Raw genomic sequence first — 17,408 nt, 5'->3', positions numbered from 1 at the left:
GCGGTCTGGTCAGGTGACTGTTTGGTCTTAACGCCACTTTAAGATGGCTTTTGTGTTTTGTGTGTTGCTCCTGTGCTCTGTCATCGGCACTGCTAAAATAACAGTAAGTTTCTACCATATGTGCTGTGTAACGTAAACGTTTACTGTTCTATTTTAATTCTCCTGTGTTTGTTATATGCAAAGCAAGTTGATGACCAGATAAATTAAAATGTAGATCTCTGTTTGTAAACTGCTTCAGACTAGTGTTTTGTTTTGGGAAGTGTGCTGCTGACTTCCTGCATTAATTTAATAAACCGTTTGTCGGTAAACCAGTTAACCTTGAACCAGCTTTGGGGGCGCTTCCAGTTCATATACTTCTGACCTTATAAGCAACTAGTTTTTAGCAGAGTTTGCAGTATGTAGGCTGTCCCCTATCACCAGTCTCTATCTGCTTTTCACTCCTGTATTCCTTCAGCTTGCGTCGAACCGCACGTTTGACATAGATTATGAGAAGGATTGCTTTCGTAAGGATGGCCAGCCATTCCGCTTCATCTCTGGTAGTATCCACTACAACCGGATTCCCAAGGTTTACTGGAAAGATCGGCTTCTTAAGATGTACATGGCTGGGCTGAACACGATTCAGACGTACGTACAATAACATCACATCCCTCCACCCATTTATTTTCTGTACCCACTTGTGATACTGAATTCTGTCTCAGACCATCATTTCTACGATGGTTATTCATAAGGACGTGTGTCTTTACCAGAATGGATGTCAGGGTTTTATTTTAAGCTTGTGTTTAATACTCTTCCCTAGCACCACATATACTGAAATTTACTATTGATGTCATGGTTTCTCAGACCGTTTTATGGATGCTTTTCAGGTATGTGCCCTGGAACTATCATGAGCCTTTTCCTAATAAGTACATCTTTGAAGGGGATCATGACCTAGAGCAGTTCCTCCAGCTGGCGAATGATACAGGATTGTTAGTAATTCTGAGACCAGGGCCCTACATATGTGCAGAATGGGACATGGTGAGTGAAATGAATGACGAGAATTTTCTTTTGTAAAGCTCGCTTCCACTTAAGTTAATTGATAATGTACTTGGGCAGTTCCATGCCCTGCTGTTCAACGAGAGAGAAATTACATCTCAGTCTATGACCCTTGGATAGTATAGATGACAATAAAGATAATCCAACTTGACTTGATCCATAGTTGGAAAGGTCTTGTTTAGTTGGTCTGATTGATCTTAAAGCCTAAACCGAACCCCCCTCATCCCCCCCCCCCACCAGTGTTGTTACTTCAAGTGTAACATGATGTTTTCTCTGCGGATGAAGGAGGATAGCACTTGTAATGCCTGATGGCAAAATTATATGTGATATATTACCTCGTAATGGTTCCAAGGTACATTGGATGGATAAGGAAATGTGAGTGGATCCATTTTAATTCAGCAGATTTTTTTTTTTACCTAAAGCTTTTCAGTCAGCATTTTTCATTTAGATTAAGTTTTGCATGTGAATTTCACATACCGTTTGAGAGCATAGAATTGTTATATATATATATATATTTTTCTTTATAAAAGTTTCCTTAGCGATATGGTGTCTTCTATACCATGGGTAGCAAACAAAATGATAATCAGGGTGTTTTCATATGACTGTGATTTTATTTTTTTTTCTACATCCCTTTGAATAATGACACATATTTGTTTGTTTGAATACACATACACACAGAGTACTTTCTTCCCAATTAAGTGATTTTTTTCCCCCTCTCCCACATGTCTTGAGGCTCAAAAAAAAAAAAAAAAAAAAATATATATATATATATATATATATATATATATATATATATATATATATATATATATATATATATATAAAACTTGCATACTTGTGAGGCATTTATCTCACAAACTGGTACAAGTAACAGGCCCACTACATGTGTAGTCCACATACATGTGAATTTCATTTAAATTTAAATTTATTGACTCGTTACCCGAAGACCTTCATTGTTTAATAACCGAAAATGCAAAAGCCATTTGTTGCATTAAAATCGAATGACCTGCATATTATAGCGAAGAATAACTGAGTGTTACCTTTCTGTACTGAAAGGTGTGAGAGTTGATATATATTTTTTTAATCCAGTGAAATGGCAGTCTTTTATATATTAAGGCTTTCAGTGTGAGTAAAGCTTTCTCTCTGCGAGTTTCCATAACGTCATGGGTTCAGATCCCACAACCATCATACTAATAACATTGTGTGGCCCTTGAGTAATGCTCTTAAGCCCAGCTGCTCCAGAGGCACTGGACCCTTCCTGAGGTTGTACTTCCTGAGGTTGTCTCACATGTCTGTGTCCTGGCTGTGTCCTGGCTGTGTCTAATGGGCAGTGTGGTATTCTCTCAATATTACGTAGTCAGAACATTCTGGAATTTTTCTTTAACATTTAGTCCCTTTCTTCTAGGGGGGATTACCTGCTTGGCTGCTTAGGAAGAAGGATATCGTTCTTCGCTCCTCCGATCCAGGCAAGTCAAAAGTGACTCACTTGTGTTGTGGTTAATACAAATATTTCTTGTTCTATTCAGGTGTGATTTTCTTATTCATCATCTAATTGGAATTCAATTTGTCCATTGTATGTCAACATTATTTTTCAAACTTGCTTTACCTGTTTTTTTGTTCCTGTTTGTTTACCATTTTTTTCCTTCCTCTTGCTCTAGATTATATTAAAGAAGTGGATAGGTGGATGGGGAAATTACTTCCGATGATCAAACCTTTTCTCTATCAAAATGGAGGCCCAGTTATTACTGTTCAGGTATGTGTGTGTGCAGGAGTTCAGATACTTTGATCTGTTCCTAGTTCTGCTTCTTGATCTCAGGTACTATCTAATATGGCTCACATTCAGTGGTCATAAGCTGAACGTTTATGAGAATGTTAGACTTCATTCTCGATCAGTAACGAAAACATTTTTGAGTAGTACTCCTATTTGCCATAGGTGGCGCCAAAATGTAAAAAAAGGGAAAACGAGTTGTGCTTTTTGTATAAAATGTTTTGAACAGGTGTGAATTTTTTCATTATTATTTTCAACTCTCACTTCCAAGTCTTGACAATATGTGAAATGTGCTTTAGATGTTTATCTTATAAGGGGCTTGGTCTGCAGTTATCTGGATCACTCTTTCCCTGCTGACACTAACTGAGACATGGGGGGGGGGGGGGTGGTGGGTAGAGAACCTAGTCATAAATGAAAATGTTTCACGAAGATCTTCTAGGAAATTGACTTTCAGGATTGTAGGTTTGTCATTCTGGTCTTTTTTTTTTTTTTTTTTTTTTTTTAATGCGACCACCAGCTTCCCTAACCCTCCCCTCCCATGTAAAAATGCACAATCCGTTTTGGCAGTCTTCATTGCAGTGCCTCTCTGGGCTGCATTTTCACCCTGCGACCTGCGTTACTCCCAGGTAATGGACATGCGGCGCCATCTCTTTCGTCGCAGGTGGAGAACGAGTATGGCAGCTACTTTGCATGCGACTTCAACTACCTCCGGCATCTTGCCCAGCTCTTCCGGTACCACCTGGGAAACGAGGTGGTGCTGTTCACCACAGACGGTGCAGGTGTTTCTTATCTGAAATGCGGTTCCCTGCAGGACCTCTATGCAACAGTGGATTTCGGTGCAGGTCTGTAGGAAGCAGCAGAGCGTGACTGAGAAACGTCTTTCTCCCTCCCCCTCTCTCTCGATCTCTCTCTGACTTCCTTTGTTTATCGTAACCTTTATATTGGAGCCGATTACTGAATTGAAACCTTTACCAAAATATTTCCACCCTCACGCCTACTTTGTTAAATGGAAATTATATTAAGTGATTTTATTTTGTCGCATGATAACTTGCTTATATTTTCATTATGCCACTTGCTTTCCTTCAGAGCCGCTCCCTCGTGTTTACATGAGGCTTGTTACAGTCATTTATTTGGTTGCTGTTGTAGCGTATTAAACATGGTTTTGACAAGGTGCAAAAGGTCTTAGGAATTTCCTGGACCTTCCTGGGCCTCCACATGCAACTTCTCTAGAAAGCTTCATAAATGTGACGCATTTGTGTCCTAGTTCTTACTGTGCTTCATGCTGTAAGTTCAGAACTACATGTGTTCTTTAGTTGTCTCTGACAGATGATGTGCGAAGTCGGGTGATAACTCTCAGGTTTCTGTATGAACAGGTGGGAATGTAACCGCTGCTTTTGAGGCACAACGACACGCAGAACCTCATGGACCACTGGTATGAGAGCAGCATTTGCTTTTTCCAGAACATTCCTCTGCACACTAGCCCTGCACATTCAGTCTTCATGTACCAGTTCTATGGGCAGATATTTGGGCCACTAGAAACTGAATATGAATAGTGTATATTTGAGTCTGCAGTTGTTGCATTAAAAAACTGAATCTGAATTTTAGTTTGAATCTGGATTCCAGTAACTTGAAACTGCATTTATCCTACCTGGAAAATGTGATGCTCTTTACTTACAAATACACTTCTCCCAGTTCAGTTTCAGTTCTCATAATTCATTGTCAGTTTATTGAGATGCACAATCTGGGTCCTTGAGGAAAAGTAATAGACCGCAGGTTCACAACGAAACTCATTTCCACGTTTACGACAGTTATTTCTGCAGGTCAGTGTAAAGTGGAAGCGTGTGCCGGGGTGTCGCAAGATAAAATGCGGGATCATACTCTGCTACTCAGAGTCAGAGTGGTTCCGACAGTGTTGTTGAGGTGCTTCTGTTGTTCCCAACACCCCCACTGCAGTTCTCACTATCAATACGGTTGTGACACTTATTTCTCCACTGCAAGCACTGCTCGTACACATGTGTATCGATGCACTTGTTTTCTTTTTTCTTCCCCGTCAATCAGGAGTCAGGAGCTGCTTGTGTAAATCTTTATTGCAACAGTAAGGTTACAGCCAAGGCTGGACACCCTGCAGGTGTGTGTCCAATACCGTTTTACACGAATTTTTATACATTTTCTAACAATATCTCATCACTTAAGCATCATCATTTCTTCAACCATTCATCCATTCACCGTCGTTCTTTTCTCCCTTGATCTGCTCCCCTAGATAAGTTTGTCAATCATCTCTTTTACTGTTTGGTCCCTCGGCTGAACATAATGTTGGTGCGACCATCTCTAGTTGGATTTTTTAAATAACCAGCCGTGAACTTTTGATGAACTCAGGCGAATCCCTTCCTTCTGTAGCAAACATGGCAACTTCAGCTTGTTGCACATTGTCTTGTTAGATGGTTATTAATATATTTGTCCTTCAACATAGTGATCAGCTGCAGCACTAATAAAGTACATATTCATACATCAAAAGCTAACAAAATAGGTAACGCATACAGAAACTTCTATGCATTAAGAAGTGCTAAATAATATTCCATACTCGTATATTAGAAATTAATACTGACTTCCGCCTCATATCGGCGAAATTAATATTTTAAAAGTTATTTAGCATAAACACTGCCAGAAAGCCGCATAAGATGAACAGGTGAGCGAAAACTTAAACTAAACTAGAAGTAAAATTGATATTCCTAGCTAGTTTTGTGTTAGTCTACACAACATAAACTAGCAGTGCCATGAATCGTTTATTTAACCACATATACTACCATACTAATCAGACCTACAGTTAATGTTTATGCTATTGCTTGTTTATATAAAGCTTATTCTCTTGTATCATAAGGTAATGCTCTTGCGACACCCCAGCACACGCTTCTACTTTATCCCAACCTACAGAACTGTCGTAACCATGGAAATGAGCTGTGTTGTGAACCTGCGGTCTATTACTTTTCCTCAAGGACCCAGATTGTGGGTCAATTTCAATAAATTGAAATTGAATTATGAGAACTGAAACTGAACTGGGAGAAGTGAACTTGTAAGTAAAGAGCGTCACATTTTCCAGGTCGGATAAATGCAGTTTCAAGTTACTGGAATCCAGATTCAAACTAATGAATTCAGATTCAATTTTTTAATGCAACAACCGCATATTCAAATATAAACTATTCAAATTCAGTTTCTAGTGGCCCAAATATCAGCCCAGACAATTTAGTTTTCCGAACCCCTCTGCCATTTTAAATAACTACATGTCTAATTTGTAGTTAAAAAATATATATATATATAATTATTAGTAGGACTGAATGTTTTTACTTATTTCATTCATGTGGGGTTATGGGGTTAAGAGAAATGACGTTATGATGCTTTACTGTGTTTAACCTTGCTGACACAGTGCTGGGTCAGTCCATTGTTACGCAACAAACTTTACATCATCATTTTAGGTTTTGAGGAAATTTCGTGTGAATTACACACCCATCTGATCTCAGAATAAACTGTATTATTATTTCATAATTATTTATTTGTATTTCTTTTTTGAGATATAGCGCCTTTCATACACTTTGAGTAGCAAAAAAGTATAATTCTGGGTGTTTTTCTTAGCTGCAAATATTATAGCTACATGACATGGCAGTTCAAAGTTCTGAAAGAGAACTTTTTCTTGGTATTTATTGCAAAGTCTCTTTCTAGGTAAACGTTTTTTTTTCTCTTTTTTTTCTCTTAATTACCATCCTTTTTTATTCTGAAATGCACGTCTATCTGCACTACACGCATGTACAGCGGGAGCCTGTTCCTTGGGCCCCTCACATTTTAAAATCTGTTTCTAAGTCTTAAAAAGGTTTGTGGGGGGACGGTATATTCCTTTCCATTTAATTAGGAAGAAAGTTCTCTATCTGCTTTCAAATGAAGTAAAATTGTGCTGTTTTTCAAAGGGCTTATAGGAGGTATGAGGCTCTGTGCTTAGGGGAAAAAATCATTGAAACTGCACATTAATCTGATTCACTTTTAATCAATCAGTTTATTTAATAAAAATTGCCCAAAGTGAAAATTTACACCAAATGTTACATTTGATACCATGAAAAAGTAGCTTTTTCTGAGCTTTCCAATGAGCTATAGCTTAGCCATGTAGCCTTAATAGTAAAAAGTTACTGCTTTTTTTTTTTTTATATATATATATATATATATATATATATATATATATATATATATATATATATATATATATATATATATATATATATATATATATATATATATATATATATATAAAATAAATCTAAAAATCCATTTCTGAGCTCTGGAAAATGTGTAATTCATCCATCCATTTTCCAAATTGCTTATCCTACTGGGTCGTGGGGGGTCCGGAGCCTATCCCGGAAGCAATGGGCATGAGGCAGGGAACAACCCAGGATGAGGGGCCAGCCCATCGCAAGGCACACTCACACACCAGTCACTCACACATGCACACCTATGGGCAATTTAGCAATTCCAGTTAGCCTTAGCATGTTTTTGGACTGTGGGGGGAAACCGGAAGAAACCCCATGACGACATGGGGAGAACATGCAAACTCCACACACATGTGACCCCACCGCACCACCATGCGTTACACCATGTGTAATTCACATGCCAAATTTGTTGAATTGACATGGAATGACCCTGTATTTTTCTGTATTATTTCTGCTTCATGAAATACTGTGATTGATCAGAATCAAGCAGTGAATATAGCTGAGTAACTCTTACAATTAGCACTGGCAAAAAATCTCTTTTTGAATTTCCCCGTCTCTGAGTATGCAATGTCCACCAATGGTTCAGGTGAACTCCGAGTTCTACACTGGTTGGCTTGACCACTGGGGGGAGCCACACTCACTTGTGCCCAAAGGGATCGTGGCGAAGTCGCTTAGTGAGATACTCGAGACGGGAGCCAGCGTGAATCTGTAAGTATTCAGCTGTGATGCGGTCTTTTTGGGCAGTTGTGGTGACGACTGTCACCCTGGTAACCAAACTCAATGCCTTATTGGTGAGAGAAGTATAAAAACTGACAGAACTGAAGTGATAAGTGACTGATAAATCAAATGTATACTTTTTTAATGACTTGTACTTCAAGCATAAAATTAAACGAGTACCTGAGAGTATTAAATCAGCTTTAATCTTAATAGCACAATACTGTTTTGGTTCTTGTAGATACATGTTTATTGGAGGAACAAATTTTGGATACTGGAATGGTAGGTAATGAGACTGACTGTATGCTTGCCCATGTGTGTGATAAAGGCCCTCATAGATCCATGCGTTTCCTCCTTCGGCTATTGACCTTTTACACTGTGCTGTGTAGATCTGCACTCTGGTACCGTTATGAAGTAAGCTGTCTTTGTGCTGGAGAGCACGTAGTCCAGGTCAAAGTAGCCTGGTGATTTTTTTTTTCTAGCTAATTGCAGATATGAAACGCTGTCTGACATCTGCCACCTGCACTGGCTGCCTGCAGAATGTGGGTTTTGGGCTCCCAGTTACAGGTTGTCAGAAATGCCCCCCCCCCCCATTCTCTTTCCTCAGGCGCTAACACTCCTTACGCCCCCCAACCGACCAGCTACGACTACGATGCTCCCCTCACTGAGGCCGGCGATCTCACAGAAAAGTACTTTGCTATACGGGATGTCATCCGAATGGTACGGCTGCTCGGAGCCCCCATCTGTGCCGTAGTTTACAGCAGGCCGGCAGATTCACATCCCTCTGCTTTGTTTGTTTGAGAATCTCCATGCTGAGGCGTAACCTCGGTGGATGTCATCTTTACTTCCTGTTTTTTTTTTTTTTTTTGTACTTGTCTTATCTGCTGTGACATAGTGGTTAGGTGGTTAGCACTGCAACCTCACACTTCCCGCTTTTAGGGTTCAGGCCCTGTTCCAGGTTTTGAACATGTCTCTGTGTTTCTATCTGTATTGTTCCCTCCCCATGGTTGAAAAACATGCTGGGATGGACCGAGACCTGGTCCAGAGTCTCCCCCACCCTCTGCTTTGTAGAGTTGGATAAGCGCGTGTAAAGATGCCCATTGTATCTCAGTCTTAGGGTATCACTTAAAGATCTCGCGTCGTCACTAATTGGTGTTCTGTGACTTTTCCAGTACAATAAAGTTCCAGAAGGCCCCATACCTCCATCCACGCCAAAGTATGCATACGGACCTGTCAAGATGAAAAGGGTCAGTACTATACCTTTCAGATTAAAATGCGTAGAAACGTTTTTTAAATGTCATGAGCCATTCAAGGCCTTTCGTAATTTCCATCTGTCAGGCCCTTCACATGGGGGTTTTTTTTTTCTGCCAGCGAGAATTTTAGATTAATTTTCTATTCCAACAATCCTAGAGCTGCTAAACGGTCTTTCTATGCTGACAATAAATATCTATTCTGTTGTTGTATTTATTAACACTCCATGTAACCATGAAACCCACTGTGGTTTGTGTCCAGAATGAGCTGCATGTTGACCTAGTTGTCAGCCTTGATGCTTCCTCATCTAATTTGCACTCCTCACACCTGATTGCAACCATAATACTTCTGAGTGCATATAATTCAGATTATCTTTTTAATTTAGTTAGTGCTCTTAATAATGGGCCTGGTCACAAAGAACGTTTAAACTCTCTGAGTGAGAGGTATTGTGCTTTAACCATTAGCATTAGTAGTTTGTATGTTTTTATGAATAAATTAAAAAGATCTGACTTCTTCATTCTCTTCAGTTACTGTCACATGTTCCCTTTTCCCACCATCGGTACTTTATCTTAGTATCTTCTGATTTAACATCCAAGTACATCGATGACATTTTAACGATTGTCAACACAAACACTCGACCATCCCCCACAAGATGGAAGAAGTATCACACGTCTGGGAGATTCCTAGCTGGCTGCGCAAGCTCGTCCAGAAGATGCTCTCTCTAGTATTCAATTTGGCAAAACCTTTCTATTTATTAGCTCTAGACGCTCTACAGGAAGTTGTCATTTGTGTATATGACAGGAAGGATGTGTGGTTGAATAGCCTTCATCAGAGAGCTAGAAGAGGGCCCTTGTGGTTAGGGTTTGGAAAGACTGTTCAGCGCTTGCGTTTGCATTGTTGAGTCAGGTACTGTGTGTTCTTGTGGACCGCCATCGCGATGTCGGCTGACGCCACGCTGTGCGCTTGCTGTGTTAAGCTTGTCCTCCTCTTTCCAGAAAGGTCTCCCTCATTGTTTGTGTTCATCCCACACACAGCTGAGAAGCGTTTCTGATGCCGTTGACCTTCTGTCCTTCTCCGGGCCTGTGTATAGCACCTACCCTGTGACGTTCACTGACCTGCAGCAGGTGACACTGTAGAACACTTTAATTCACACCCTCCCAATTGCCATTAAAATCGAGCACTTCCTGATTCCACTTGTTTTGTTTTTGAAATTTTGTTTTAAAAGAGCTCGGGCTTTGTCCTGTACCGGACCAAGCTGCCAATAGACTGCAGTATGCCGACCGCACTGTCCTCACCTCTGAATGGAGTCCATGACCGCGCCTATGTTTCAGTGGATGGGGTAGGTAATGGTTACCATAGCCCAGCAGAAACTGGAATAGTGTTTTCTGTGCTGTGCTGTGTTCTGGTGAATATTCTAGCTGTTTTAAGAATAGTTAAAACTGTACGTAGTGTCCTCCCCTCCCCTCTCGTAGATTGTTCACTTGGTGATCCAGCAATTTAAAAGGTGTTAGCAGCCTCTCTCAGCTACATAAGGTCCCATTTTAGCGGGTCAGGGTACTTTACATAGCATGCTGTTACCTTTGTATTGAAATATATCTTAATGGATATAAGTTGACAATATATATAATCTCAGATTTTGTGCGATTTGCTCCTGTCCACGTTCATGTATCAGTTTTGAAACATTTAATTTCCATGCAATGTTTTTTTTTTTTTTCCATGTAATGTATTTAGTTAAATTATCTAAATATATCATACTAAGTTTAGAATATGTGTCACCTTTTAAAACTGTCATACCACCAAACCCTGGGCAATTACACTGCACACACCTACTTCCTTGCCTTCTAAACACTGCTTCACAAAGGGGCAAAGGCTGCCTTAAATGAACATCATCTGTGTTTTGTTCAAGATCCTCTGTATGTACAATTATCTCTCTTTCTTCATCTCCTGCAGTGATCGAGCAAGCATAATTGAACAATTAAGCGATAATTGGGTTGACATGTCAACCAACATGTGCACACAAACCATAGATTGTTCAGCCATCCTGTCCGATATCACAATAAGAGTCGCATACAGATTTTGGATTGGTTTTGAAATAGTATGTATTATGTATCCATAAAAGCTAAGCTAAAGCCATAATGGTAGCATGCTAGACTAGGCTAAAGCGGTCTGGATTTGAATCCTGCCACCACTGTTTCACCTTCATGCAAATTGTGCTATTTTGCAAACTCTCTCATCAAGGTTTCCAGGTAGTGCCATTATTTATAGCCCAGTATCACAGCCACATAAAAGATGTTTGTTGCTGGTGGCGGTGCGTAGAGTAGCGCAAAGATATAACAGCTGTGCTTGGCATTTCACTCTTTGTTAGGTTATGCTAGGCCAACATTACATCTAAGCAATTCCCGGAAAGCCAGTTCTTCACATGGCACACACTCGCAATGACACATGCTGTGTACTGAGTGTGATTGAAAGGCTACCAGTTTAAATGCCAGTGTCATCAGTGTGACTTTACTGTTGGACCCTTGTGTCATCAGAGTGACTCTACTGTTGGATCCTTGAGTCAGACTTAGGATAAACATGTCTGCCGAATAAATAAATGTCAATTTCCTCACCAACTTTTTCTAGGTCGCGTCAGGCGTATTGGAAAGGGACAAGTGTCAGACCATCAATGTCACTGGGAAGACTGGAAGTCAACTGGACATTCTGGTGGAGAATATGGGGCGAGTCAATTATGGGAAGAACATCAATGATTTTAAGGTCAGATTAAGGTCTTGCCGTGTTTATTGTGAAATATGACACTGAATTATTATGTAAAATAGGGCTGTCACTATTAAGTTTATTAATTTGATGGATAATTGAAGAATGATTGATATGTTGTTATATTATTTCATTACATTACATTATATGCATTATATATTGCAGTTGGCACGGGGCAGGAGCCAACCCTAGTTGGGGCCCCGGCCCATTGCAGGGTGCACACTCACTCAGACACACACACACGCATGTTTGTATTCATGTTTTTGTGGGGACTGTCCCTTCATTTCTATGGGAAAAACCCCTGTCCCAACAGTGACAGCCTTTACCCTCTCCCAGCCCTAACCTTAACCATAAGTAGCCTCGGTCCTCACAATTTCAAAATAATTTTCATATTGTGGAGAGATTAGGTCCCCATGATGTAATGTGTATGTGACACATGCACACACAATTTAGACATATTCTTAGACTGTGGGAGGAAAGCAGACGATCCAGTGTAAACCCACGCATGCAAGAGGAGAGCATTCAAAGTCCATGCCCACAAAGCGGCCAGAACTAAGCCGTCTTGCCACGCTAGGTACTAGGTATCACGTTACACACATGCAGTTGTCGCATTGCAAGAACTGTGATAATCAGCTGGGTTAGGACCATCAATAAGTTTTGCTAAAATGTTTTTACTCTGTCATAGGAAACCAAACTTAGCGAGTTTTGGTATTTTACTGATGACTCCTTTTCAACATAGATTTTTGTTTAAGAAAATAGATCTAAAATGCTAACGTCACCAAAAGACATTCGTCTTCTGCTGTATGGAAGTATTTTGGAATCCCTGGAGACCATATTGAGTAAAAGCAAGTGATTTGTCAGCATTGCTTTGTGTCTGTGCGACATCAATTTTATTTATATAACGCTTTTAACAACTGTCACAAAGCACTTTACATCGTACCGGCCCGAACCCCACCAAGCAAGCCTGAGGCGATAGTGGCAAGGAAAAACTCCCTTTAGCAGGAGGAAACCTTGAGAGGAACCTAGACTCGGAAGGGGACCCCATCCTCATCTGGGCGACCGGGGAGCATGAAACTGTATTTATAATGACATTAATTTGAGTTCATATGGTTTTAAAGTCCCAGTTTCATGTAGTTATCTCCAGGAGTCCAGGTGCGGGTTCACACGGTGTAGTGTCAGGTCGAGATCAGCTCGGAAAAGAGGAGATGGAGAAGAGTTATTGCCGTACACCTACCCTAACCTCCGGCAGGACTAAAGTAACTATGGCAGCCTGGCTAAAAGAGAGACCTGGAAGGAAGCACAGACATGAGGGTTTCCAGGGGCGTCAAGCCAACCCACCATCCACAGCTTAAGTGATCGGCGAGAGTGGCAGGACGACAGCACCAATCCCCTCTTTCACCTTTAATCATGCTCTTTTTTTTTTATCAAGTAATGGAATAATGACAATTGTAATGCAAAGTGTTTGCCATTTTGAACACATGGTCAGCCATGACTTCAGCGGAGCTTTCTGCTTCTTACCGTCTTTGTTTAATATAAGTGCAGTCATGTCTGCTAGCTTCTGTCACCACCACAGTCAGGAAACTACACCAACGGTTTCACTTGAAAATGGCTCGGTGCTAAACTAAAGCAGAAACTTTTGTGGTAACTTATCAGACTGTGAGCATGGGAAAAAAAAACAAATCCTTCCCACAAGGTTATAGTTGCCAGATTTTCCAGAACGTCATTGTAACCGTACCACCCTTTTTAAGATCCCTGTAAGTCTCTCCTACTGTGAATCGCCCTTGTATATGTTCAGCTTTTCAACTTTAAAAATAAATTTGTTGAAAATGGCAACCCTAAGAGGGGGCCAAAGGTGACTTTTTGTCTGGGGGCCCCCAACTTTTAGCTGCATTACTGATATGCTGTCAAAGCAACAATAATCATGAATATGTGCAATTAGCGCTAAGTGTCAAATGGACTGCAAGTATCAAAGGCGAAAATGAGTATTCATACGTAAATGTGCAGTGGGTGTGCATATGGGGCTAGATATATATAGGCTGACATGGAATGTTTTTTTTTTTGAGTGTAAGCCAAGGATATTGACAACAGTAATTCTGGTTGATTACTGCTTATCCAGAAGTCGGTTGCAGTGAGCCTGAGGCCCCTCGCAGGAAGCAGAGGGCACTGGGCAGGGGATATCGCTGGGTATACTCACACTGTGGAGTTTAGAGTCAAAATCTCAGTTTAAGACCTCAAAGAAACACAAATTCAAACCCCAACTGCAGAAGTGTGAGGTTACAGTGCTAAACACTGAGCCACTTCATCATGAGTAACAAAGTGACTTTAGGCGTGAAGGAGCTTGTCTTTTAGGTGGGATATGTGGGTGAGAAAAAAACAGCTAGATGTCACCACCTCTAATGAGTGTCCTCTTCACTGAAATCAGAAATTAAATGGGGTATTTAATTTTATGCCATTATTATTATTATTATCAATATGAATGTTATTATTGTTATTAATAATAATAATAATGATAATGATGATGATGATGATGATATTCCTCTGACGTGATTTCGGAACTGGTTAACTGATGATAACACTTTAGCATAATAATTCAAACGTCACATGGACATTGAATAGGTGATGATCTGAAAGCTGTTTTTAGATGATTCACACTTGAATAGAAGCAATTCTGATTAAAGGGGAAGAGCCAGTGCTGGGGGGCGTATAGGAGCCCTCAATGAAGAGGTTGGTTTGTGGGAGGAATTGGGATAAGATTTGTGGGGTGGAGGGGGGCTACCATATTAAAGGCTTTGCCAGCAAAATACAGTTACAACATGATCCTGTTATTGAAGCTGAATGAGGAGTCTGCTCTGTAGGTCGCTGTGTCGCTGCTGCTGTAAGGATGTGTTGTCATGTGCAGGGTCTGATCACCAACCTTACTCTGGGCTCTGAGGTGCTCACGGCCTGGCTGGTGTACAGCCTGAGCATCGACGAGGCTGTCAAAGAAGGAGTGCTGACGAGAGGCGGCCAGGCCGAGGACCCACGAGCTTCAGGGTCGCCCCTCTCTGTCCCTACGTTTTACGGAGGCAGCTTCAGCATCCCCAGCGGCATTCCGGACCTGCCACAGGACACCTACATCCAGTTCCCCGGCTGGACCAAGGTAGGCCTACGTTGGAAGCATGACCTCAGTTAAGCCAGGGAGTCCTGCTTTTCAGCTCTTGCTTGGTTTTCCATTTGTACTTTATTCGGCTGCCCAGGTTTCAATAAGTGAAGTTTCTGGTGCGTAAAGCATGTTAAACATTCCTGTAAATGTACATTGTAAGTAAAATGGTATTATGGTAAATTATTATTTTAACTGAATCCGCATGTCACGCCCAAATGTTGTTTTTTTGTATTCCCTTCTGACACTGAAATCGGAAATTTCGTGGGAAGTACTTGTATTAGTAATGACTGAGTAAGGGGATCTGTAGGGGTGTCTTCGAAAGGTCATTTCGACCTCAGTTAACGTTAAAAAATCCCTTGTGAACTTTGTCATGTTCTTCTGAAATGAACATACCTTCAACGCAAAATGAGCCACCAAAAGTCGTAATTTTTTTTTTTTTTTGTGCATCGATCATTGAACCATTTCTACGAAAACTCACCGCAGTTCCGACTCGGTGGTGAGACGAAAGACCTGTTCCAGGCTTGGACAGGCTGTATCAGATAAGAAGATAAGGATCTTTTTGTCGCTGCAGATAAGAAGGAGCAGGGAAGTGTGACTTTACAGTTCGTCAGCCAGCAGTACAGCATGTACGATACGTCAGTGTAACGTGCAAATGGCAAAATGAATTGCGATTCGATCCATGGGTCCTATTGAGCTTTGCATTGTGAAAGGGATATAAAAACAAGAAGAGGGTGGGGGGGGGGGGGGAGATGGGATAGGCTTTTCTTTTTTTTTTGCGGGGGTACGCATGGACTGCCCGAGGTTAAGCAGCAACCTGGCTGAGATGGGTCTTTGGTGGAAACTTAATGCCCTGATGTTTTTTCTTCCCTATATCTAAGCTATCTATATAGCTAAATGGAATTAGCAGCTCGTAATTGTTTCGTTCTCTGCTTATCAGCTATTAGCTAGCGGCGCAAAAAGGCTTTCGCAGAAGACCTGTAGTACAGATTTGTTACTTTAAAAGGATGGACGGTTTGATAACTTTGCAATTGTAGTGTGTGTGGTGTAAATCACTGTTAGCAGCAAGGATGAAAAGTACGTCGTTTGTGTTCTTGGGTGAATTAAAAAGCCATTGCCAGTGTTAGGCTGGGTCATGTATAGGAAGTCTACATTTTTGAAAAGCAAAGGATTTTCATCTCCATTCAAGCTCCTCAGCTGCAGAAAGAATTCTATGGGAAAAGGGACAGCAAAGATCTTGGAAACAACCTCAGTGATCTTCACTTATTTTTAAACACTTCTGTCTCAGGGGCAAGTCTGGATCAATGGCTTCAATCTGGGTCGGTACTGGCCCAAACGTGGGCCTCAGGTCACCCTCTACGTTCCAGCTCACATCCTCGTCACGAAAGCCCCCAACAACGTGACGCTGCTGGAACTGGAGGGGGGTCCCTATACACCCACCTGCACCGTGGAGTTCACCTCCAGCCCAATCCTAAACGGCACAGTGGATCACACCCTAGGGTATAACTTTAGACTCTTTAATAAAGCTGACTTGTCCTGATGGACTGAAAAGTGCACAAATCCACGTTCTCTTGTGACTAGCTTTGATTTCACCTTACTAATAATGCTGTTTTATCAGAAACTTTGAAGATTATTGTATTTGATGTCAGGAATTTGGTTACCTTGATCATCAGACTGTAGTAGCCATGCAATGCAATGTTTGTCATTAATTTATTTTAAAAAAATTGGGAATATCTGATTATAAAGGGATTTTTGGTCTACCAATCAGCTGTAATTTGTCGGATGTTTAATCTATGAGAGAGAGATTGCTACAAATATCATTACAAAAAATATGGTTGAAGAACATCAGATGTGTCTGTTATCAACTGCTGCTGTAGTACTTAGTCACGATCCTCTGTTGTGTCTCTTGAACCTTGTTGTCTATTCCTCAAGGAAATTTCAAAAGGAAATTGGGAGTCAGCTGTACAACAAGCTGATTTAAACGTTTACTGAACGAGCGAACAACATTTAAATGTTCAAGGCTAGTGCCAAGCAGAGTTTACATGTTTGTTTACTGTGGGGTTACTTGAGGACATGAGGACAAAAGCTCCTTATTTTGTAAATCTGTGTTAAATCACCTCTTCAATGGATTTTAATGGGATTTTGTATTTATATAAATGAGATTTTAAAGATCACATTTTCACGTCCGTCTTATTTTTCTATTTGTAATCTGCACCATCAGCACCATCGGAACAAAAACAATGTTCCAAACTCGCCCAACCCCTCCCTACCCCCCTCATGTAATTCCTACTTTTACCACGCCCCCAACTCTATCTGTAGCCCACCTACTGTCATGCCTGGCTCGTCCGCTCCTCGTATGTGCCACGCCCCCTGCTTACCCCGTGTGCTTCCCTGATCGTACCCAGCTGTGTCCGTTTACTTTCAATCAGTCCTGTCTATTTGAGTCCTTGTCTTCGATGTCTGTCATTGATGTTAGTTGGCGTCTGATGTATCCTGATCC

At 40.9% G+C, this 17,408-nt stretch overlaps 1 protein-coding gene across 1 annotated transcript in view; it reads left to right on the top strand.

Moving 5' to 3' along the window:
• glb1 (galactosidase, beta 1) overlaps positions 1-17,082 on the top strand; it is a 17,106-nt gene extending 24 nt beyond the window's left edge. The window contains exons 1-16 of the mRNA XM_049025267.1: positions 1-103; positions 455-624; positions 864-1,014; positions 2,438-2,498; positions 2,691-2,785; positions 3,462-3,642; positions 4,174-4,232; positions 7,637-7,758; positions 8,006-8,046; positions 8,372-8,484; positions 8,937-9,011; positions 10,050-10,139; positions 10,241-10,354; positions 11,638-11,769; positions 14,669-14,908; positions 16,197-17,082. The exon at positions 1-103 is cut by the window's left edge and continues 24 nt beyond it. Of these exons, the coding sequence (XP_048881224.1) occupies positions 44-103; positions 455-624; positions 864-1,014; positions 2,438-2,498; positions 2,691-2,785; positions 3,462-3,642; positions 4,174-4,232; positions 7,637-7,758; positions 8,006-8,046; positions 8,372-8,484; positions 8,937-9,011; positions 10,050-10,139; positions 10,241-10,354; positions 11,638-11,769; positions 14,669-14,908; positions 16,197-16,448 (1,956 nt within the window). The 5' untranslated portion in view covers positions 1-43 and the 3' untranslated portion in view covers positions 16,449-17,082. The remainder of the gene's footprint in view (positions 104-454; positions 625-863; positions 1,015-2,437; positions 2,499-2,690; positions 2,786-3,461; positions 3,643-4,173; positions 4,233-7,636; positions 7,759-8,005; positions 8,047-8,371; positions 8,485-8,936; positions 9,012-10,049; positions 10,140-10,240; positions 10,355-11,637; positions 11,770-14,668; positions 14,909-16,196) is intronic.
• The last annotated feature ends 326 nt before the right edge of the window (positions 17,083-17,408 follow it).

Source organism: Brienomyrus brachyistius, chromosome 9 (genome assembly GCF_023856365.1).
Source record: "Brienomyrus brachyistius isolate T26 chromosome 9, BBRACH_0.4, whole genome shotgun sequence".
Lineage (NCBI taxonomy): Eukaryota > Metazoa > Chordata > Actinopteri > Osteoglossiformes > Mormyridae > Brienomyrus > Brienomyrus brachyistius.
This window is presented reverse-complemented; position numbering and strand designations above follow the sequence as displayed.